General features: G+C 37.8%; 3 protein-coding genes across 10 annotated transcripts in view; 1 reads left to right on the top strand and 2 right to left on the bottom strand.

Moving 5' to 3' along the window:
- Positions 1 to 901: 901 nt before the first annotated feature.
- Positions 902 to 8,805, bottom strand: LOC108272402 (endoplasmic reticulum resident protein 27). The gene is made up of 7 exons (XM_017480804.3): positions 8,647 to 8,805; positions 6,632 to 6,717; positions 4,944 to 5,081; positions 4,151 to 4,267; positions 3,523 to 3,648; positions 1,314 to 1,511; positions 902 to 990 (listed from the first exon to the last, which is right to left on the bottom strand). The coding sequence occupies exons 1-7, from the start codon at positions 8,702 to 8,704 to the stop codon at positions 946 to 948; spliced, it is 768 nt and encodes a 255-aa protein (XP_017336293.1). The 5' UTR covers positions 8,705 to 8,805; the 3' UTR covers positions 902 to 945.
- Positions 8,806 to 13,392: 4,587 nt separating this feature from the next.
- LOC108272934 (retinal cone rhodopsin-sensitive cGMP 3',5'-cyclic phosphodiesterase subunit gamma) lies at positions 13,393 to 17,650 on the top strand. Its single transcript, XM_017481803.3, has 3 exons — positions 13,393 to 13,729; positions 16,281 to 16,434; positions 17,000 to 17,650. Exons 2-3 carry the CDS (start codon positions 16,284 to 16,286, stop codon positions 17,074 to 17,076), a joined length of 228 nt encoding a protein of 75 aa, XP_017337292.1. The 5' UTR covers positions 13,393 to 13,729; positions 16,281 to 16,283; the 3' UTR covers positions 17,077 to 17,650.
- A 1,371-nt stretch (positions 17,651 to 19,021) lies between these two features.
- rbfox2 (RNA binding fox-1 homolog 2) overlaps positions 19,022 to 23,000 on the bottom strand; it is a 72,872-nt gene continuing 68,893 nt past the window's right edge. For 7 of the 8 annotated variants that reach the window (XM_017481811.3, XM_017481806.3, XM_017481804.3 and 4 more), the window contains one exon: positions 19,022 to 21,798. In XM_017481811.3, coding sequence (XP_017337300.1) covers positions 21,754 to 21,798 — 45 coding nt within the window. In that variant the 3' untranslated portion in view covers positions 19,022 to 21,753. The remainder of the gene's footprint in view (positions 21,799 to 23,000) is intronic. The other variant, XR_006983409.2, reaches the window with a different exon arrangement.

Below are 23,000 nucleotides of genomic sequence, written 5' to 3' on the forward strand. Positions count from 1 at the left end.
GATAAGGTATAAAATGAGGTTAGAAAAGGAATACAGGTCGTAACAAATATACATGGCAGGAAAAAAAAAAAAAACATCACATCTGAAATTAAGGGACAAGATTTTCATCAACATTGTGTTTTCACAATTTCATGCCATGGATATTTTCCCTGTCTAACAATTACACATGAAATATGTGAAAATACACGTGGAAGAAAAATCTCATTTTTTCCTGTCACTGAACACTGTAACTGAATTTCTTTTTTAAATCTCACTAATTCATTTGATGTTTTATTCTCTCTAGTATCTAATATTACACATTTCACTTCTGTGAACTGTACTGCATTTTATTCTTTGTCTTAATCTTATTCGTATAAAAAGCTAGCCAGAAACTATAGGTATTGTACATAATACTGACACTCCTTTAGCCTAGGCTGCTTTTATGTGATCTTGAAAAAAAAAACACAACTTCTGTTATCTGAACGTGAGAAGTACCTACGTAATATCTCTTGAGATTTAAACACACACACACACACACGGTCTCACTGGATCATTTATCGCTTTCTCACTACAGTTTAATTTAATTGCAATGATTGACATTTTTGTGAGGGCTCCTACAGTCTGGACTAAAAGATGTTTGAGACCAGTGTATTTTTGTTACCTCCAAAGATTTTTAAAGGTTTGCCAGCGTCTGCGGTCCGAGAGAAAGCCACGCACCAGCGTAAATAATACAGTATAGAGATTCGGCCTTGAAATAGAAAACACTGCAATTTCTCTCAGACACACAATGCACACAGTTTTATACTGGTTTTCAGACTATCTGGCCTTCTGCCTTTATTACAGACACACACACACACACACACACACACACACACACACACACACACACACCATGAAACAAAACACTAAGTCATTTAGTAAGTCACATGTTGTAAAAAGTTTTAATGAAGGTGTGTTTGATGACATTCAAAGTTCAGACTTCACTTCAGGTTCTCCAGCTTCCTTTTCCTTCTGAGGTGCAAAACAAACCAGGAGTATAGTTAGTAAGACTAGGAAATTTGCACTCTATAAATAAAAATAAAAATAAACTCCAGCACAACTGCAAGGATGCATAATAGAAATGTCAGCTGCAATAACAACTGCAGTTAATCACACTAAGAAATTTACCATTGTATACATTACCACCGTGTAACTGTCATTATTATTGTGTGATTAGCATTACTGCCATGTAATTATGTAAATAATGACACGTGTGACAACAGTGCTGTATTTCTGCTACTCTGGTATTTGATTGGTTACATGACACCCAATGCATGTCCAAATGCCTGCCGTACCTGTAGCTCTCCACTGAGGAAAGAGTCACAGAATTTCTGCACACGCTCAGTAGAGATCTCGCCTGATTCCATGAGCCACGTTTTGTCCGATTCAGCGTCATAGAGGCCGACCCGTGGGAGGTCACCTGATTTCAGCTTGAAGTAACCCAGTGCACGAGCGTTGGCCTGATCTTTCCCGTTTATCAGCACGAACAGCATCTACAGAAATAAAAGCCAGACTTGCTTATGTAAAAGTAAACATCTGTTTACTTATCTACATAACCAGCTTGGTTGTAAAGCAGAAATTTAAAAGTGACTTACATCAGATAAACTTTTAAATTGGTAAACTAACCTGACAATTATATTAATTTATTCATCCGTTCATCTTCAGTAACCGCTTTATCCTGATCAGGATCCAAGGCCCCAAACAATGACATATTTCTGGTAATGCGTTACGTTAAAGTTTCCTTAACGAACATTATTTACTGCATTAGTGAAATGCATTAAAACAACATGAACCTCTGCATTAATAAACCATAAGTTATGTTAACAAAGTAACAACGTTAGAAAGAACATGCATTATTTGTCTCTTAAATGTTCACTTGCATTGAATAAAGTTTATTCAAGCTACAGAAATTAGAAATAAAATGATTACAGCATGCTTTTAATATTGATAAATGACTAAAATCTGGTCTTTAGGTGTAAATACTGGAACTTAATTGAATTTCAGTTCTGAATTTTGCCAGTTAAGAGCCACAAACATGTTTATTAAGGTGTTGTTTATTGTGGCCTTAGTTTTACTAATTGATGGTTTATTTGGTTTATCTATCCATCGATCCATCCATTTTCTGTACCGCTTATCCTACACAGGGTTGCGGGGGAACCTGGAGCCTATCTCAGGGAACTCAGGGTACAAGGCGGGGGTCCCTGGATGGGGTGCCAACCCATCACAGGGTACAGTCGCACACTATTTTAAAATGCCAATCAGCCTACAATTCATGTATTTGGAATTGGGGAGGAAACCGGAGCACCTGGAGGAAACCCTCGTAGCACGGGGAGAACATGCGAAACTCCACGCGCACAGGGCGGAGACAGGAATCAAATCCCCAACCCTGGAGGTGTGAGGCATACGTGCTAACCACTAAGCCACCCTGCCCCCCTATTTGGTTTATTATTTTTTTAAAATCAATTAAGAATGCTTTGTTAATGTTATTCAAGGTGTATTAATGCTGAAGGTCATGGTTTGTTCATGTGTTAATAATAATAATAATAATAATAATAATAATAATGGTCCTTAACCCTTTCTCGCAGTACACTGGCGGTCCATTCAGCTGGTGGAATGGAAACTGACAGACATTTTCAATCAGTATAAACAAATGGATTAGTTTATTGCTAATAGGAAGTCTGTTATAAGATTATTCAGGACACGGTTGGGTTTCTGTGTGTAGAGTATCATGACTCTTTGTCTGCTGGTGAGCAGGGCGATGGAAAAGGGGAGGGGTTTGAGCCCCCTGATGAGCAAACAATTCACACATCTCCACAATAACACTGGTATAGAGATCAAACAGACAGAGTACGTGTGATGTATGAACTATGAATGTAATATGTACTGTATCGTATATATCAGTGGTTCTCAACTGTGGTCCAGGAATCCGTAAAGCACCGGCCATGATTTTTGTTATAGTGCTGGAAATCACAACCCATATTATAAAGGTTATTACATGTAGGGGTCCAAGCACCAAAGTAAACTCAGCCCTAATGTGTTCTATCGGTCCAGGAACAGAAGGCTAGCGTTAATGTGCATGAAATGAATACATACTGAGGGGGTCCGTGGATTTATTTTACAGTTAAAGGGGTCCCTGGATACAAAAACTTTGAGAACCACGGGCATGTAAAATAATACACTTGTGGGTACGTACTGTGTGTGTAATATATATTATATATATATATGGGCTTGATGTGAAGGGAATGCAAAAGGACACCATATCCCAGTAGTTAATTATAAACAATTAATTATTTATGTCTATTTCAGCAATATCTACAATGTTCCAAGTTCACAAGAACATACTTATGTAGGTTTATAAACTGACTCAGGTTATAATGCTCTCACCCTGATTCATTCAGACCCACTAAGCCCATTCTGCTTCATTCAGAACCACTAAGCCCATTCTAATATATCTATTGTGTGTGCTTATAATAATTGTACTAGTGTATAACTGATTAGGAATACCTTTCCGGCATAGCGAGGAGCCAAAGCCCCGACTCGCTCTTTCAGCTCGCTGTAATTATCACTCCCCCTGTTGGCAAAGAGCACCATGTGCACACTCACTTTGGACTGAAACAGACCCACAGCAGACTGAGAGAGAGAGAAAGAGGACGTGTAAATGATGAGGTTGACACACATAAGAAATAGCTTTACTTGTAAACTCTTTTTTTTTTTTTTTTTCCCCCTCACACAATAAAAATATAAGAATTAAGATTAATATCCTGATCATTTTAGGACAGGACAGGACACACACACACACACACACACACAAGCTTTATGCGCAGTGTAGGCAGTGTACTACAGTGTACTTTATAGCTTCTCTCAATACTGTAACTACTGTAATGAATATATATTTTGTAATTTTTATATATATATATATATATATATATATATATATATATATATATATATATATATATATATATATATATATATATATATATATATATATTTTTCAAGAAATCTTCACAGAGAACAGAGAGGAGGCAATGGAGATAGAATTGTGTACATGACTGTAATATGTACAGTATATTGTGTTATACCAAGTAATATTTGAAACTGCATTTGCGTGTGTGTGTGTGTTTTGCCATACCACTTGATTATACTCGGTGATATAGCGTATGTCATTGATAGTGAAGAAACGAACAATTCCGTCCTTGTCTAGCTTATCCAGTTTTGCTGGGTTTAGGTTCTCCTGATGCAAATCTGCCTTTAGAAACACAAACACACAATTTTTTATGTAACGACAATCAAAAATTCCTTCAATATCTATCTATCCATCCATTTTCTGTACCGCTTATCCTACACAGGGTCACAAGGGAGCCCGGTGCCTATCCCAGGGAACCCGGGGCACAAGGGGAAATCCAATCGGCCTATAGCGCATGTCTTTTGACTGGGGGAGGAAACCAGTGTACCCAGAGGAAACCCTCGAAGTACGGAGAGAACATGCAAACCCCCAATCCTGGAGGTGCGAGGCAAACCTGCTAACAATGAAGTCACTGTGCCCCCCAATTCCTCCAATACTGCTATATAAAATACGTATGCAATGCTTATAAAAACCTTCAAATCAAGTGTTACTGGATTTTTAAAAGGTACATTGTTATGCTCTCAATTTTACATCTAATAACAGTACATTACTCTCATTCTTACAGTAGCATGGCTACTGTAAATACACTAACAAAGTCAAAGTTCATGTTACAACTAGCCTAATGTAAACATATTATGACATATACATCACTTCGCTGTATAAGTAGCAGGAGCTGCCAACAAGAGGGCCAAAATAGTGTCGTATAGCCCAGAAAATATAGTACAAAGTTACATAGTAAGCCCTAATTCAAGACCACATCACAGAATATAAACAAGTGTGGGAAACCACACGTGTCTACCTTCCTGAAGACGGAGATGGTGTCTGAGTCGATGCTGTATTTAGCCCACACCTCCTTCTCATTGCACAGGGCAGCTGGAAGGGACTTTACCTCTTCAACAGCAGCCAAAAACTCCTCATAGCCAAGCCCTCCATCAGCCTGATATACACATGAATATGTAACATGCTGATTTTCGTGCACAGAATGAATTTTACTATCTCCAAAAGTTCTGTAAGCTCCACGTTTGTAGAGACAATGTCACAGCGCAACAGTGTTCTTTATTTGGTCAAATGTGTACAGGCCTAATTATGAAGATTTCATATCTCAATTTTATAACAAATTATGAATTTTTTTTTTTGGGTCACAAAATTCACAATATTGTTATCGTGATCAGCAAAACCTTTACATAATAGCATGCCATTATGCATTTAATGGCAGATGAAGTGTATTTCATCAATGATATCAACACAGTTAAAGGTAGTGCGGTCACGTTAGTGAATGAAATGAACAATCCCTTCTCATGTTTGTATACAGGACATAATAACCTGTTACCTTCGATATTGAATTATTATGACAAGCCGTTCATTTTTGTTGGTTTTTCATTCTGCGCAAATAATGATTTTGTATATGGCACGCGAAATGCATACAAAATACGCATGAAAGCGCGAAATAAAATTCTTCTGAGTAGAGATGATTTAAATACTATGGGATCATGTCAGTATTTAATATGATAATATATTTTGCTTAAGAGCAGAAAGAATCAGACAACTGGATAAAAATAAAGCTATAAGGCATGAAAGAGTGTTCAGAACAGTGATATTCATGGATAAGCGTGTTCTTAGGCACATTGCAAAGCTTTAAAATCTTCTGACCTTTGATAAGATCACTGTAATGCACACTGTCGAGTGTGTGGTGGAGTTTTAGGGCATTAGGGCATACAGAATAATAACTAACACTGTAGGGTAACGGTTTTAAGCTATTGATTTAAAACCTGGTCTATTGATACAGAATTCAATTGTTCAATTTGTGTTATAAATAAAATGTTAACACGCTCTTGTAATTGTTCTAAATCTCTCTCTCTCGCTCTCTTTTAAATAAACCATGCAGTTAGTCATGATTCTAGAAATATGTTGATATAATTATCTCTCTCTTTAATACCACATTTGATACTGCTGCCATATGCTTGACCTTTGGTTGGAGTTAGATGGTATTTTTGGGTAATATTGGCCAGGAAAACTAAGGCAATGAGGTAAAAACATGCCTGCAAAAGAACAGCCAAACCCTCTACAGAGTTTTACATTATGTGCTCGACTGAAGTTTTAAATTTTACTTAAATTTGAGGTCTGTGTCCTCAGTCCCAGACAATGTTTAGGTTCATGTTAGGTTGTTGCTGTGTTTGTTTATAGAGACCAAACGCAGCCAATCCCACAACGTCTCAGTTCCGTTTTTATTTCCTTCTCCGCCTGGTGAGTTGGGCCAAAAAGCTCAGCATTCTGGGATCACTACACACAGGCATTTCCTGCGGCCAAGATTTCACATCAAGGTTATGGCACTGAGAATAAAGCTCTGCCACAGGGACCTTATTTTCTCTTCGTCAGTCTGCATTCCTAAGTGTCTTCGCTGGTCACGTTTGCCTTTCTTTACCTCCTCACGCACGATAAGTAATACAAGCGCTTCAGACAGACACACACATACACACAGTCTCTGACCTCAAAGAACCCGACGATGACAACTTCAGCCGAATCGATGAAGGTTTCTGCTGCAGAGATGTCCGTCAGTCTGGGGAGGGCGATCTCTGCAGGGGGCACATGAGCTATCTGTCAGGGACAGATACTGTAATGTACTGGCTCAAGAAATAACCAGCACAGCAAAATTCTTCACTTAGTTTTTAAAATATTTACATTACTATCTTAAGTAATGGAACACAATGGATCTGCATTATACTGACAGTGACTCCAAGGTTGGTCTTTATAAAGCAACGTACACTGAAATAATCATTTGGGGGGTTTAAAAAAAAAAAAAAAAAAGGTCAAATTTACAAATCTAATATATATATATATATATATATATATATATATAAAAATTATCTAAATCCTTTTTCCTATCAGAAAAGTAAGAAAGCTAGGAACCACAAAGGAAGCTATGAACCCTTAACTATAAGAAGAACAGATTGAAGAACACTTGAACATCATTATATGGAAAAGCACAGAATAAAATACCTTCTGAGGTGTTTGGGGGAGGGGCTTACAGGAAAACAATCAAAGATGCAGTGGTGAAGATGCGGCCCAATGTGAAGTTACTGTTCCCACCCTGAAGCTGATTATTTTTGCACTGCAGTGCAGTGTTTTATTCCCCTTATATCAAAGCAATTTACCAACAATTAAGTTTTTTTTTCATTAAGGAAAGAGAAGTCCTACTTTTTTCCAGTTAAAGTTAATGTAATTCCTGTTATCAATTATGTTATAGCTGCTTTCAACAGTCCTTCTGTCTCTTGAAGATAATAAAGCAAAAAAAACAAAAAACAAAACAAACAAACAAAAAAAGCTTGTCATGGTATTGAGAAACCCAAAATGCAAATGTTAAGGAACAGCTTTAACTGTGACACTTAGAGATTCCTTCCAAAAATACTAAATAATGATTCCAATGAGCCAGAAATAAATATTCAAGTTTTATGTTGTGATGTCATAATTATAATAAAAACAACTTTTGAACAACAGAACCCTACTGAACATTCCAGAACCACCCAATGAATGAGTTATCCAATGAGCCACACAACAGACCCTGCTGAACATTCTAGAGTTCTACAGATTTCCTCACAATGGACCCCACTAGAACGACCAATTCCAGCTCCTTCATTCTGGTACATTCATGAGTAAAATATGATAAACATTCTTGAATCATACAGTGAACCCTACGGAACAATTGCACCATTGATCCCATTGAGCATTCTGAAGTCACCTAGTGAACACCTCTGATGTTGCCACTCAATATTCTAGAATCACTGAGTAGAACCTGTGAACTGAACTGATCGTGCTATGATTGTAGAAGCCCCCAATGAGAAAATATGATTTTTAATTTTATCATTATAGATGACCCCATTTCTAGAATATCCCCATAAATGCTACTGAACATTCGATAGTAATAGAAGAACCTCCCCATTTGAACACACCTGAGTAAATTTGACTGAACATTCCACACTGAATCTTCTATAATAATAGGTTCCCTCATTCTAGAGCACACATCATACTGAACATTCTATAATTGTAGATTTCCTTCATTCTAGAATACCTGAGTAAATATGACTGAACTATTATATCAATAATAACAGATTCAACCATTTTAGAATCCCCCTGGGTTGAACATTGTATAATAATGGATTCCCTAATTCTAAAACCCCGAAGTACATCCTACAGAATTTCTAGTCTGAACACTCTATGATAACAGATCCCCCAAGTCCAAAATACCCAAGTAAATCTGACTGAACATTCTATAATAATCGATTCCCCCACTTAAACACCTGAGTAAATCTTACTCGACATTCCACTCTGAACGTTCTGTAATAGTGGATTCCCTCATTCTAGAAATTCCAGAAAGTTAATTCAAATGAACATATACATATAGATTTCCCTACTGAATTTTCTAACATTGCCCAGTAGACCCCGCTAAACATTCTAGTCATTTCCTAAATATGTCCGAAACCCATTAGAGATCCAAGAAAGCTGACCTTTATCTTCTGCTCTGCTGCAGGTGACCAGTAACAAAACCACAAGAAGGAGCAACATTTTGGCAGATCAACGGCAGAGAACCAGCACAAGGTAAAGAAAAAATATAATATTTTGTTCCCATTCTTAGACACACAATGTGAATCATGTGACCTGGTTAAATAGTAGTGATTGGTCTATACTGTGAGAACCGGGCAGGTGTCTCTGATAATGTTAAGGTCAGAATATATTGGATTACGTGTCACAGCACTAGTGAGGGACTTTTTGTAACAGAAAATGACTGTACATGTGGATGATATAGCCCTTGTATGACCTAATCTCATACATTAAAGGAAATTTATAGAAAGGAGGATAATCGCTATAGTAAATCAGATTCTAAAACACTTTACATGAAAGTCTACATACCACATTCACAACATTGTATAAGAGATTCAAGTTTATGTCACCAACAGAAAGCAACAACTTACCAGTAGAGACCCATAGGGACCATTAGTTTCCATTAAAACCAATACAATTCCCATTATAACCATTAAAACCATTATAAATTATATGCACGTTTCTATTGTTTTTTCCAGCAGAGTTGTAGGTGGATATTAAGCTATTGTACAAATGAAATCAAGAAAAATACTCAGCTCTAAGCACTTCTGAGGATGTATAATCTCATTGGCCTCAGTTCTGACTCACTTGTATATGTTATCTTGGGATCCTCACATGAAGAGGGTTTTTGTTCCTGTTTGTACACATTGTTGGGCCTTGTAGTTACCAGGCACAAGTAAATAGAAATTCTAATACATATATCATAGTTTGTAACAATTAGAATATGAGTGCTTAAGGGATTACAATGTTTATCTGCATGGCACTCCCTAGTGGAACTCTGAAGTTACTGCAAGTCAAGTGTGAAGCCATGTTGTTTCAGGGATTGTGAGGTATTACTAATGGTTACTTATGACTACATGTTTGTGTGTGTGTGTGTGTGTGTGTGTGTGTGTGTGTGTACACTTGAGGATGAGCTGTCAGCTCTGCCCATGCTGTGAGAAGAGTGTTCTAGTTTGTTCCATTTTCAGACACATACTGTAGCAGATGAGTAACACATGAGATGACTGATTTCTAGCACAACACTCTGACATAGAAACAACAACCTTGGTTTATAACTATAGTTTCCCTGAGAGTTCATGGACTTCATTCAATTGCTAAGCAATTCATTTTTAATATATGATAAACAAATTGAACACTGTTATTTTAAGGATGGTGATATCATTAATGATGATGGCATTTCTTCTTCTGAGAAATAATTTCACTTATTATTGGTGTTGTGTCCGAGCCCACCTTTGTCGAGTTCAAGTCAAGACCAAGTCCTTAACCAATTGAGTCCTAGTCCGAGTCCAAAAAGGGCCTGTTGTTACTCAATTACTTTTGTGTGCTCTTCATAACTGTAAACACCTCAAAGTGCCACTTTCTGGTAATTTTCATCCAGGAACTTAAAATAAAAGGAAGCAGCTAGGTAAGATATGCTTGGCTGATCAACTACATTTGGGAAAAGGAGAGAATTCTGTACATTTCATGTTCCATGGCCCCAGCTTACCTTTGAACTCCCTTAATGGCTTCATAATGTTATTTTGATACCATTTTAACGTTTCCTCAAGCAAGGCATCTAAATCTTTATGCAAGTTTCAAGCAGTGTCTATTTGTATATGGATATTTTGGAAAACGTAAGTTTTCCTCTGCATTCTGACTTCCCCGCCACACGAAAACCGTAGTGACTGCAATGAAGCTTTTCAAAAAAAAATTCTAATATTTGAAAAAAATATTTGACAGATTTTTTTTAATGGATGGCTAAAAACTCCATTTTCAATGTGTGGATTGCATCACAATGAGACTTGCATAAAACCCTAATCCTAAACCTGGCATTTGTCAGACATCTAGCCAGAACCTTGTTTGTTTATTTATTTATTTATTTATCCTTTATTAACCAGGAAGATCCCATTGAGAAATTAACATGTTAAATGTTAAAATGAAAAAAGGCAAGTAGAACTGATGAGCAGACAATAGAGTGAAAATTACGTCACACATGGGAAATATACTGTAGGACTATGTTTAATATGTCCTGTATAGTCATTAGTGTTATTGGTGTGTGTCATGAGATTATTTCCTTATAATAACATGCTTTAGCAGTAAAAAAAAAAAAAAAAAAAAAATTGACCTGGCTTAGTTCATTCCCAAATAGAGAGAGGAGGGGCCGTCGTTAAAACGCCCTTCTCGAGGTATATTTGTTTTTTCATTTATCTTCATAGGGACTTAAGGCTGAGACTCTGAGAGGTTCTTGATTGTTTAGAGTCTCTAAACCCCACTGAGACATGCTTGTGATTTTGGTTTTTATAAATAACCTTCACTTGATTTGACTTGTCTATCTGTTTCAGTGTGCTGCCCCTTATATACAGCAGTTACCCCATATTATCCCATCAACATCAAACACGGAGAGCGTGTTTTCATTCTAAGTGTGTCTAGAACTTCAGGTTAATTAAGGGTGCACTGCACTTGGGCTGTACTGAGGTATAAATATAGAGCAAAAAGCACAACCCAAGCCACATTTAGCTGGCTAATCTTTCCAGTGAAGATTATGATAATTATGTAAGGACATGAGTGTGGGTGAACCACAACAACGACAAAGGCTGATGGGAACTCCTGTGACAACCTGATTTCAACTTAAAGACTGTTTAAGAACATTTAATCATGCGTTTATATCAACCACACTGCAAGCACTGAAGTAAAAACGTAAGGCCACCAAGATAATAAAGGATTTGGTGTCAGATACCCAAGAACAGAGCTACTTAATAAATAAACCATGAATTTTTTAAAGCTGTGTCAGAGCTAAAATTCATCTGGTCTGAGAGCACCATGACCTCACAGGTGAAATATAGCACCAGAGTAATTTATTACCCATACAGGTCACTGCAACACTGAATCGTTTATCACCAAAACATCCTGAAGTTGGTTTTACACAAAAATCTCTCAGTAATTCGAACAATTTCGAGGCTGATTTGCCCCTGAGATGTCCTCATTTTAAGCTGGTCTTGAATGATTATTTTTCCACATTATCAAGTGATGTGGGGTGTGTAGAATCCAGTCCCATCCTATCTACCAAATCTACTCATGGTCCAGACTCAATTTAAAACGGGGTTATAAAATAACTGAAGTTTGGGAGAAAGGCCATGCCTTCAGTTTTTTTCCTATTTAACTTCTCCACTAGTGACAGTTTCTACACCAACTGCCTCCACAAATCCTCTCTACTATACAACAACTCCTACCCAAAATCCTTTGGGGCTGCGGCTAGCTAGTGTAAAACTAACACGGAAGCCATGCCGAACTCCTGCCCAGGTTTTGACAGTCCCATTTAGTTAAGACTGTAGTCTGTATTCGCAAAAATATATTCAATATTCACAGCTCAGCATCACATGGTGAGTTTCTTTGGATGATTGTGGTACATTAGCTTCCTAAAGGGTTTCTATGGGGCAGTATAACACTCTGTTGTAATGTTTGACATGGAAATCAATGAGACCCTTTGGGTACTAGTTGGAACTTTTTCAATGTAAAGAGTGCAGTGTAAACCATACACTCATTTGTAAGGTGAAGGCACTGTTGGTACAGGCTCTGGAGATCTTGGTTTGGAACCCAAACACCATTGAAATCAGGTGCTTGAGGACGTCATTGTTTTATTTATTTATTTATTTTTTAAATGACAACTGCATGAGCAAGTCAATGTTGTGGTCATGACAGGCATTAAAATAAGATGAGATCATTGGATGACTAATGGTTCTATGTTTCTAATGAGGTTCTATTTGGAACATTTCCATTTTCTGAAAGGGAAACCTGTTGTTTTAGGAGTCTACATTAAACCTTATTGGGAATGTAGTTGAAAAAAAAACCCAAACAGACTTAAGAGCCATTTCACCGAATGGGTGCCATTTCAGTCCCCAGGACATTATATGTATAAATATGCTTGAAAATGAACTGTAAAATACTTTTTATTATTAAGCAAAGTGTCCTGCACATTAATCTAACTGCACATTCGAAATTGAAACCATTTATATAATACATCATTTCAAACATTAATAAAAAACTACCTAGAACACTGAAAAAATAGTATGTTACCTGTCCTCGCTCTCTAACACTACACTTTACCAGGAAATATAATGATTAAAATCCTTCAGATTTTTAATTTTTTTTTTGCATAAAAAAAATCTTAGAATTAGTTAACACGCTTTTAGACATGCTTTTTAAATGACAATCGAGTTTGACATGGAATGACATTTGATTATGTAAATCACTTGAATCCAATTGACAGAGACTGGATGGAAACCTGAACCGGTAGTTAAAAACATCTCCTGGTTTCATGTGTCAGCACCAGCTCCACTACATGTCTGTGGAAAGGGAACACTTTATGTATAGTATTCCCTTAAAGAAGGCTCTAGAAAGATTCAAAATAATATTTTTTTAAAATCCTATATGAGGTACTGTGTAAAAAAAAAATAAAAAAAAAATCACAAAGTGAATAAATGTTTCTAAGAGATGCCTCTAAAAAAGATGTATAGTGAGATTGTTATATCACTAGACCCATCATTAGATCAGTGGCTTCCATTAAACCATGAGTCATGAGTAGCTCTTGGCTGCTTAAGCATTGTTGATGCACTAAGCTCTCATCAGGCCCGGTGTGTACTCAGTCCCATGAAAGCTCAGATGCCCTTTCTCTCCCGTAAGCTCTCCTTAAAATACACCTAAATCTTTTCATCCCTTTGCCCATTCTCTTTCAAGGAGGGAATGTGTATGTGTATGTATGGTGTGTGTGTGTGTGTGTGTGCAGGCAGGTAATGAAAGAGATCAGAAAACTTCTGGAAGAGTTGTGAGAAGTGGGTGGGTGGCTGCAGGGGATTAGAGAAATGAGTATAAAAGAGGACGATGGATGCCAGAAGAAAAGGAGAAGAGAGACTGCAGAAGAAGAAAAAAAAAACGAGCTGAGGATTCAAGCTCACCTTTGTTTTGCATTTCTCTACGTGCTCTCTGAAAGGCTGACCGCTGTGAAACGCTGAGGTAAGCATCCAGGCATTCGGTCCGAACTGAGCCCATAGCTAGTGCACAGCAATGGTATTGTAAAAGAGGTAGGGTTTTTTCTTCATGAGATAATTATGATAATTCCTTAGATTTATATAGCACTTTACATAGTATGGGGCGGTGGGGGTGGGTGGGTGGGGGATTCTCCTCAGACACCACCAGTGTGTAGCATCCAACTATATGATGCGATGGCAGCCATAGTGTGCCAGAACCCCCGCCACTCCAGCTATTTAGTGGAGAGGAGAGGGATGTAGCAATGTAGTGATGTAATTCAGAGATGGGACTATTAGGGGCCCATGTTAGATAAGGGCCAATGGGGGAATTTCGCCAGGACACCGGGGTAATACCCTTACACTTTATGAGAAGTGTCCTGGGATTTTGAATGACCACAGAGAGTCATGACCTCGGTTTAATGTCTCATTCGAAAGAGAGTGCTGTTTTTACAGTATAGTGTCCCATTCACTACAGTATACTATGGCATTAGGGCCCACACAGACCACAGGGTAAGCACCCCTTCTGGCCTCACTAATACCACCTCCAGCAGAAACCTTTGTTTTCCCCAGGAGGTCTCCCATCCAGATAGTGGCCAGGTTCAACCCTGCTTAGCTTCAGTGAGAAACCAGGCGAGAACCGCAGGGAGATACGGCTCTGGAATATGATTATTTTATCAGACTGATGAACACAGCTAAGAGGCTGGAGGGAAAAAGAGAGTGAGAGAAAGACTGGCACAATGCACAAAACCAGCCCATCTGGCACCAACAACCATGCCACGGTTAACATCAATGCCATTTTTCCCTGTTCTGATCTTTGACGCTAATTGAAGCTCTTGATCTGTATCTGCATGGTTTTATGCATTGTGCTGTTGCCACATGACTGGCTGATTGGATAACTGCAATGAATGTGCAGGTGTTCCTAACAAAGTGGACAGTGAGTGCATTTCTAGACTTTTTTTTTTTTACTCAATTCAAAGTTGAAAAGCTTGTTCTAGTGTCAAATAATTTTGGTAATTTAAGCATTTTTTTCTTGAAAGAATCAAAATGATCTGCCATTAGCACAAAGCAATGTAAAGTTTGAAATGAGTAAATCTGTCTAGAAATAGGTTTAATAATCTTATATTTGGTTAACTGTAATCATATAATAGGAAATGCTAGATAGATCTGACTATATTTAGACTATTTTCTGGGAAAAAAATAAATAAATAAAATATACATACACATTATATATATATATATATATATATTTTTTTTTTCAAAATGTTAAAGAAATATGGACAACACAATACCAATCCAACTTATAAAGGAAAATCAACAAAAAATGTTATGTTGTGTAATTTAAGCAATTTCATGTAGACAAACCACCTACCTGAATGTTTTTGGGAGGTGGGAGGAAACCAGAGAATCCTGAGGAAAACCCATACAAATGCATGGAGATAACGCATCAAAACTCCACACAGACAGTAACCCGGGCTCAGTATCAATGAGTTTTGTTTTGTCCATTTCTAATATCTTAGCATACTTGATTTGACCCTTTTTTTGGTACTTATGGTTATAAAAGAACATCTGTAACACAACCCACTAAATGCACTCGAGTTAAAAATCCACCTTCATTTTGTCCTAAGGGTGTGCAAACTTTTGCACTTGCCCAAATTCATTACATCCAAACAACTTTCAAATGAAAAAGCAGGCTAGCCAAGCAATTGAAGGTTAAGGGTCAGAAGGGAGACTCGACTCTACTGGGAACTCACAACCTATCACAAGCTTAGAACCTTAACTCCTAAGCTAAAATTACCCAACATGCTTTGTGTTGAGAATCAGTATAGTGTTATAGTTTGATAGATAGGAACTCAGATAAGAGCGTGCTATTGCTGAATTGTCACTTCCCCTAGAAGCAAGCAAAGTCATCTCTTCTGAAATCCCTTGAACAGAATACAAATTACAGAGCTCAGTCTAAGTGGCCTACATTAGCTCATTGAGGTCAGGGGTTCTGTAAACATACTATAAATAGCCTAGTCTTTAAAAATAGCCAGGCTCGTTTGGAATCGCAGCAACAGTTAGAGTCAGTTAAATGATTGCACTGTCAGAAGCAGTAATTGACTTGATGAAGTGGTGTGGAAGAAATGAATTAATGAAAGAGAGATTAAAACATCAAAGGATAAGATGAAAGATGAACCAGTTGAACAAAAATGGCACTTAATAGACGATGTGGAATGAGGAACAGCTGGAAGACAGGCAGCGGATTTCAGTGTGTCTCAGACAAAGCACATGTTAACCTTTCATCCTGACAGACTCCTTATCCAAAGCATTCCCAAAACACCCAAATGCAAATGAAGCAGAATCAAATCAATATTCATGCATATATCTGAGGATGAGAGACTTGATCAAGGGCCGAATGTGGCGCACTTTCAGAACTGGTATTCAGTAATCACCACTGGTCCTTAGAGAACATTCAAAATTCGTAGCCGTAGCTAAGACAGTGATTTCTAGCGTTAACTTGTAGTATTTTCAGCAGAAATGTCATATTTCATATTTAGGAAATGAATGCAATGGATGCCCCAGCACCCACAGACAAGAAGGGACCTCCCAGGTTCAAGCAAAGGATAGTCCGGACTTTCAAGAGCAAAGCACCAAGACCAGGCCAGAAGGGTTTCGGAGAGGACATCCCTGGAATGGAGGATCTCGGCACAGGTAAACAAACACACCACAAATATCAAACTGCCTTCATGCCTTTCTTTGCGCTGCAAAAGCACCACTTTTTTTTATTCATCTCTCAAATTCAGGATCTTTGCAGATGATGCAAAGTTGAAAGGAATCCCGTGTGCAGTAGTAATAGTAATCTCAATCTGGCCAAAAGTTTGTGGACACCTGACCATCCCATTCTAGACTGAGTCCTCCACTTTGCTGTTATAATAACCTCCACTGTTCTTGGAGGTCTTCTTAGTGAGGTCTAGCACTGGCTGAGAAGGTCTGGTGCTCAGATGAACTGTTGCCACAATTCATCCCAAAGCTGGGTTGAGATCAGGGCTCTGAAGTTCTTTTACGCTATCGGTCATGCTAGAACAGGTTTGGGCTAGGACTTAATTCCAGTGAAGGGAAACGTTACCACTACAGCATACAAGGAAATCCTATACAATTGTGTGCTTCCATCTTTGAAGAAGACCCACATATGGGCATGAAGGTCAGGTGTCTACATACCTTTGGCGATATAGCGTACCGTACGCATTTCATTTCTGACTGTTTCTCTCTTCCGCAGACTTCACTGTGATTTGTCCGTGGGAGGCTTACGGCGACATGGAGCTAAGCGATCTGTCCAAATATGGAATTTTGTAGCTTGCAGTTTTGTACGTCTTTGTTTTGGACCCCTCTTCTTTGACATGTTCTTATTGTTGAGTAGTTCATGGTGCTACATTTCACTAACCTGGACAGTCAAAATATATAAAAGTGCCCCCACCCCCACAGTTAACATCATTGAACTGATCTAGAAGCTTTGCCGCATCCCTCGATTCCTTTGAGGCTATTTTAAGAATTGGTACGTCCAAAACGATGGCGCACTTCAGCTGATTTCCAGACCATGCACTGAAGGATAGAAGCTCGAGGAATCAAGGAGGCATCATTTCACATTCTGGGGTGTATCCCATGCTGCACAGCCTAAATTTGCATACTGAAGTATGATTGGTTCTTATATTTTATGATGCAATTCTACTCACCCATAATGCTGTTGTAATCCAATGAGATTGTCAAGTCTGAATTTCTTGAATGTACTGGCTTAATTTAGTTTTTTTGTAATTTTAAAAAAAATTTTCATGACAAAAACGAATGTGCAATTCAACCTTCTGCAGTATATGTGGCAAAATCTAATTTCCTTATAATAATAATAAAAAAAAAAGAAAAACACTCAGAACTAGTGGAGTGAACTTCACTTATACAAAAGGTATTAAAAAACACTAAACACTTCACTCTGTGCTCCAGAACATGTCGCAAGACCTGAGAGGAAACTGCTGCCTTCTTACTCATCGCTTGAGAGAATAAACGACCTCGTTGACCACACTGACGTTATCCATTATGTTTTATTCCTGAAGAAAACACTGCTTTGGTCTTGTTAGACTAATACAGTATTAACCAGCTAGAACTTCATCCAAATCACTAAAGTGAACACACTTCAATCAAACGTAACTAAATGTGTACACGGCTGTCTTATTAGCTAATTAACTAACTCAACTGTTTCAGCCTGTTGAGAGAATATCAGAGGAGTGACCATAGTCTAAATGGGCTTTTACACAGCAATCTGGTGTTCCATCGTAAGAAGGATTTAACCTTAGAACGTTTGCGAGATAAGGGCCAATGGAGGAATTTCACCAGGACGCCGGGGTTACACCCCTACTCTTTATAAATCCAATCAAACTGTTCTAGTGGACTAGACACGAAAAATATGATGTGGAAACTATGTGTGTGCACCCATGGAAAGCCTTCCACTATCAATTTTTGAAACTTTCTAATTATATATATATATATAAAAAGCTACAGACTTTCCTAGACAACAGAAACATGCTTCTCTTTTGCATGTAGCTCAACCACAAGTTCTAGCATTTGAAAGTCTGTTTAAAACTGAATGAGAGAAAATTATGAAGTGAAGATACACCTGGTGCACAGCAGCATAGTGGTTAAACTGAATTAATCTGGCTCGTCTCTATTTTGCTACAGCATGTAGCTTTCACCTTGATTAAAGTGTGACATTCGCTGTGTGAGGAAATCACACTTGGCTAACAAGGTTTTAGATATCTTCAGGCAGATGAAGCATTTGCAGCACTGCATATAGTAAAACGGATTTTTACCCGACGTGATCTTTTATCAGGCCTAGACAAGACTACAAAATAAATAAAAACATTTCAACACTATTTTTGATGGAATATATGTACGTATTCTGATAGTAGACGTGTAGAACTATACTACGGGCAGAAAAAGCCTATTTTGTCCCAAACCATATTTTTCATAATTCATGCACCATGACATCTGACGAGTTTCTCCAGACTTCACACTGTTATACACGTCCGGACAAAGACTAAAACTAAATCCAAACTAGAAGTCAAAATCAAAATCAACCCTGGTGCAATTTGGACCCCCTTTTTTTTTTCTGTACACTGAAATAAATTCACCTAAAATTATTTAATCTTTAAAAAAAAAATAAAATAAATAATAATCATCAGCCTTTAGCTGAAATAAAACTCAATACACATCTGGATGACGTTGCTCTCCCAAAGACAAAAAAACCCCAAAACTCGTTTGTGCATATATTTTAAAAAAAAACAGTTTATATGGACATTCAGATACAAATTACATCACAAATGGCATCTGAGTATGCAGAGAGGAAGAGTTCAAAACCAAAACACACTCACATTGTAAACTAAAGGATAATATGCACAACATGTATTATATAATAAATGTGCAAAGATGGAAAGGAGATTATAGGATAGGATTGGGACGCTGCCGAAGGAGGCAGCTTGTTTCTTTCCCATCCTGACTGTACAGCTGGACGTTACTGGAAACCTGTGCTCTATAAGATGATCCAACAAATCTAGACTCACACGCCCTTCGCCGGGTTTTTTTTTTTTTTTTTTTTTTTGGAGGAACTTTCGACCAGAGCCGCAAATTCCAATCCCGGTTTGATTCGCGGGATGTAATTCATTAATAAATATCACCAGACTGAGATGAGTCTAGTCCTGTCTGGCCTTTAGACTACTGTTTTAACAGTAGTATTTTAGCCACTATACACATAGGAAAGCTGCAAACAATGGACAAATCCATCCTTATTTATCCGACACAGAACTTGGAAGAGTCAAGGCAAAGGGGGAGGTTGATCGCAGTTAAATGATGTCCTAATTTCATTGATAACACTGAGAAATGTAGTGCATAGGCTGCAAAGTACCTAATGGACAGCAAAAACAGTTAACACCCTTCCATCTCAAAGAGCTTTCAGAGAGAGGCGGGGAAATTCCTTAAACCTTAATACACGTTCCACTTCCAGGACTCGGAACAGTGGAATATAATTCAACCCCTATATCACACAAATAAAAAAACATCATCAACAACAACCAAAAAAAACAAACAAACAAACAAACAAAAAAAAAAAGCGTGGGGTTCAACTAAAAAGCTTAAAGTATGAAATGTGTTCTATATTTACTTACAGTATAAGTGTTGACTGTTGATAAGCAACACAGCTGGAATCAGTTTTAGACGGGTGAATCCATACACAATTAAATACCCAGTAGTTCAGGTTTCATGCTTTTCCAACATTCCGGCACGGAAGTACTGATACACGACTCGGAACGAAGCACGTACACGGATAAATCCTGACCACAGAATAACCTGCTTATATTCGACTGATAGGTTTGTTAATAAATTACGCTGGAAACTGGATGTCGATGGCACAGCAGACACTGCAAGATCCATTTCATTTCAAACCGCTTTTTTCTTTTCTTTTCTTTTTTTTTTTTTTTTTTTAAAGTCACTTCAAAAATCAAACAGTAAAATCTATTGATACAAAAATAAAACAAGGCAAATAACAGAAATTACCATAGGCTCATACATATAAGCAAAAAAAACCAAAAACAAACAAAATGTGCTTCACAAAATCTTTGGAACCAAAATTCATAAGACATAATATCAATATTCAGAAGATAAGAGTAAATACATGTAGAGAAGCAAGGGAAAAAAAAATACTATGTAGCTTAGCGTTTTCTTTTTTTTTTTTTTTTTTTTAAAAAAAACAAAACAATCCAAAGTTTACACTTGCTGCACACCCTGTTGTGAAATGAGGCAAGTTGCATATTTGACAGCACGATTCTTGTAAAAAGGTCCCAAAATCCAATAAGGGCCTTAACTAACTGTATAAAAATCCTTAGTGTGCGTTGCCCCCCCCCCCCCCCCCCCCCCGCTAAACTTAACCGTGTGTTACATATACTGTTACATTTTGATAATTTTATAATTTAACCTCCATGTTTAAATAGGAGCCAAGAGGTCACAGGGACGGCATGTTAAAGAAATGGTCTAATAATAATAATAATAATAATAATAATAATAATGAAGTTTGGTAACATTTTTGTTCTACTCTAGTTTATTTGCATATTGTTACTAATTAACTGTAAAGGTACGTCTTTTCAAAAAGACCTCGAAAGCAGGAGGTCGTTTTAACACAAACGAACAAAAAAATTTATTCTAAGCAAGGTTTTCTGTAGGTTATATTTATGACACATCGTCCCATATGCGTGCGGAAAATCCCGCCGGTCCGTAACAGCTGTCAGTTTCGTTTTACATCCCAGTCTTTTCTTTCCTCATGAGATTAAAAAAAAAAGAAAGAAAGAAAGAAAAAGAAAACGGAAAAAAAAAAACCCAACAACACACCTCTTCAAACAGTCATCTTCCTTTCGTGTCGTGATTTCTCGGGTCCTCTACGAAAGAACGTGCGGGATCTACTTGTTGGTGGCTCGAGTGGCCCGTGTCCTCTGACGGTCAAACGCGGTGGTGTGGGCAGGATTCTTCGATAGGGCTAGGTATAGTGTAGTGTGATACTCTGAAGAGCGATGTACAAACTTTGTCCGTTGTAGTCCAGACTCTCTGTGCACGTGGAGTTTGCTGGCCGCTAGAACCGTTCCTCTAGAGCCATTACTGCATGCATATGTGCAGAGAAACGTGCCAAAGGATAGGAAAGAATACATTTTTATTTTATTTTATTTTTTTTCAGCCGTGCAATTCTTCAGTCAGCGTCTCGCTCGTCTTGTAAAGTTACTTTTAGGTATGTGATTTGATTTTATTTTCAAATTTTCTTTTCTTAAAAACCCACTTGTAGTGATGTACTTTCCTTTCTCAAGTATTTATTCTTAAGCGGTGCGTTTTTGTTTTGTCCACAAAAAAAACAAACAAAAAAAAAAACAAACAAAAAAAACCGGCTCTTAAGAGACTGGCTGTTGGTAAAAGTTTGGGCGAGGTGGTGCAGCTGAGAGGTTCGGGAGATTAGTAGGGAGAAAACCTGCTGTATCCGCCCCTGTATAGGGTGGCCTGTGGAGGGGTAGGGGGGGAAACACAAAACAAAAAAAGGTTAGAACGATGTGGCTGTTAGAGGAGCATATCAAATAGCATTTTTTTTCCTTGCAGATTTTATGAACGGACAGACGTGTGAACTAGTGGCGCGTGGTATGAACGCAAAAACACGTCGCGGGGTAAAATCACGTCCCTTTCATTTCATAACGACCAGATATCAAAAGTATTTTGAAGAGGTAAAACCTCAGTACGTTCTCGATGTAGTGCTTTCATAAGCCCCTTGTCGGAGGTAGACTCTAGGGCTGGGTGATATATCGATATACTATCGGATATCGTGATAAATGATACACTGTTCTGAGATATCGTTGGTATGGTGATGTATTTATTTATTTAAAAATGTTTTTAATAATTACAAATGAAATGGTACGAGTTGATGTAATTTTTGAAAAAAATGTAATCTTTGTAGGCAGAAAATGAATTTATTTATTTATTTTTTTTTATTTGCAAAGCCTTTCTTTATTTTTTACTTGCTCTGAATTGCACCGTTCTCTCGGAGTATTCTCATAGGACCTTTTCCTTGAGATATTGTGACTTTCTGGGTAATCATTTTTGTAGAGTGGCCATTGTACAAGCATAGCATCCTGACAGACTCTATTCCGCATACTTCCCTTGACTTTCAAGTGAGGCGAGAAAGGCTGCGTTCACGCCATGTCGGAATTACAATAATTACTAGATGACAACCGGGACCGTTCTCGGAATGAAATGAATCTGCGTATGGTATGCCGTTTCTTTTCAGATGAATCTTGCGTTATTAAGATTACGACGAAGTATTACGTAGAAATATTACGAGATAACTTCTTAACTACGTTTTACACCTGAAGCCGCCGCCGTTTCGAGCGTTTCCGCATGATGTCGCAGCAGCCATGTGGTGTAAGTCGGAGCTCTCTGGAAATTCTAATTGAGAGTTGTGAAAAAGTTGTAATGATGAGTCCTATGGAATCAGAATCTCGCAATTACGTCAATGCAGCTAAAGCACTACTGTTAGACCGGAGGAATGGGGTGGGGCTTCATAGGTGTCAGTTGATATCAAGAGGGTTCAAAACACTTGCGCAACTGTTAATCATTCAAAAATCAATTGGGAAGACGACTGAACCTTTCGCGTGTTTTTACGTGTTTACTTAAAGTAGCACGCTCTAACGTGTTTATAAAAAAACAAACAA

The sequence above is a fragment of the Ictalurus punctatus genome, chromosome 12 (assembly GCF_001660625.3).
Source record: "Ictalurus punctatus breed USDA103 chromosome 12, Coco_2.0, whole genome shotgun sequence".
NCBI lineage: Eukaryota > Metazoa > Chordata > Actinopteri > Siluriformes > Ictaluridae > Ictalurus > Ictalurus punctatus.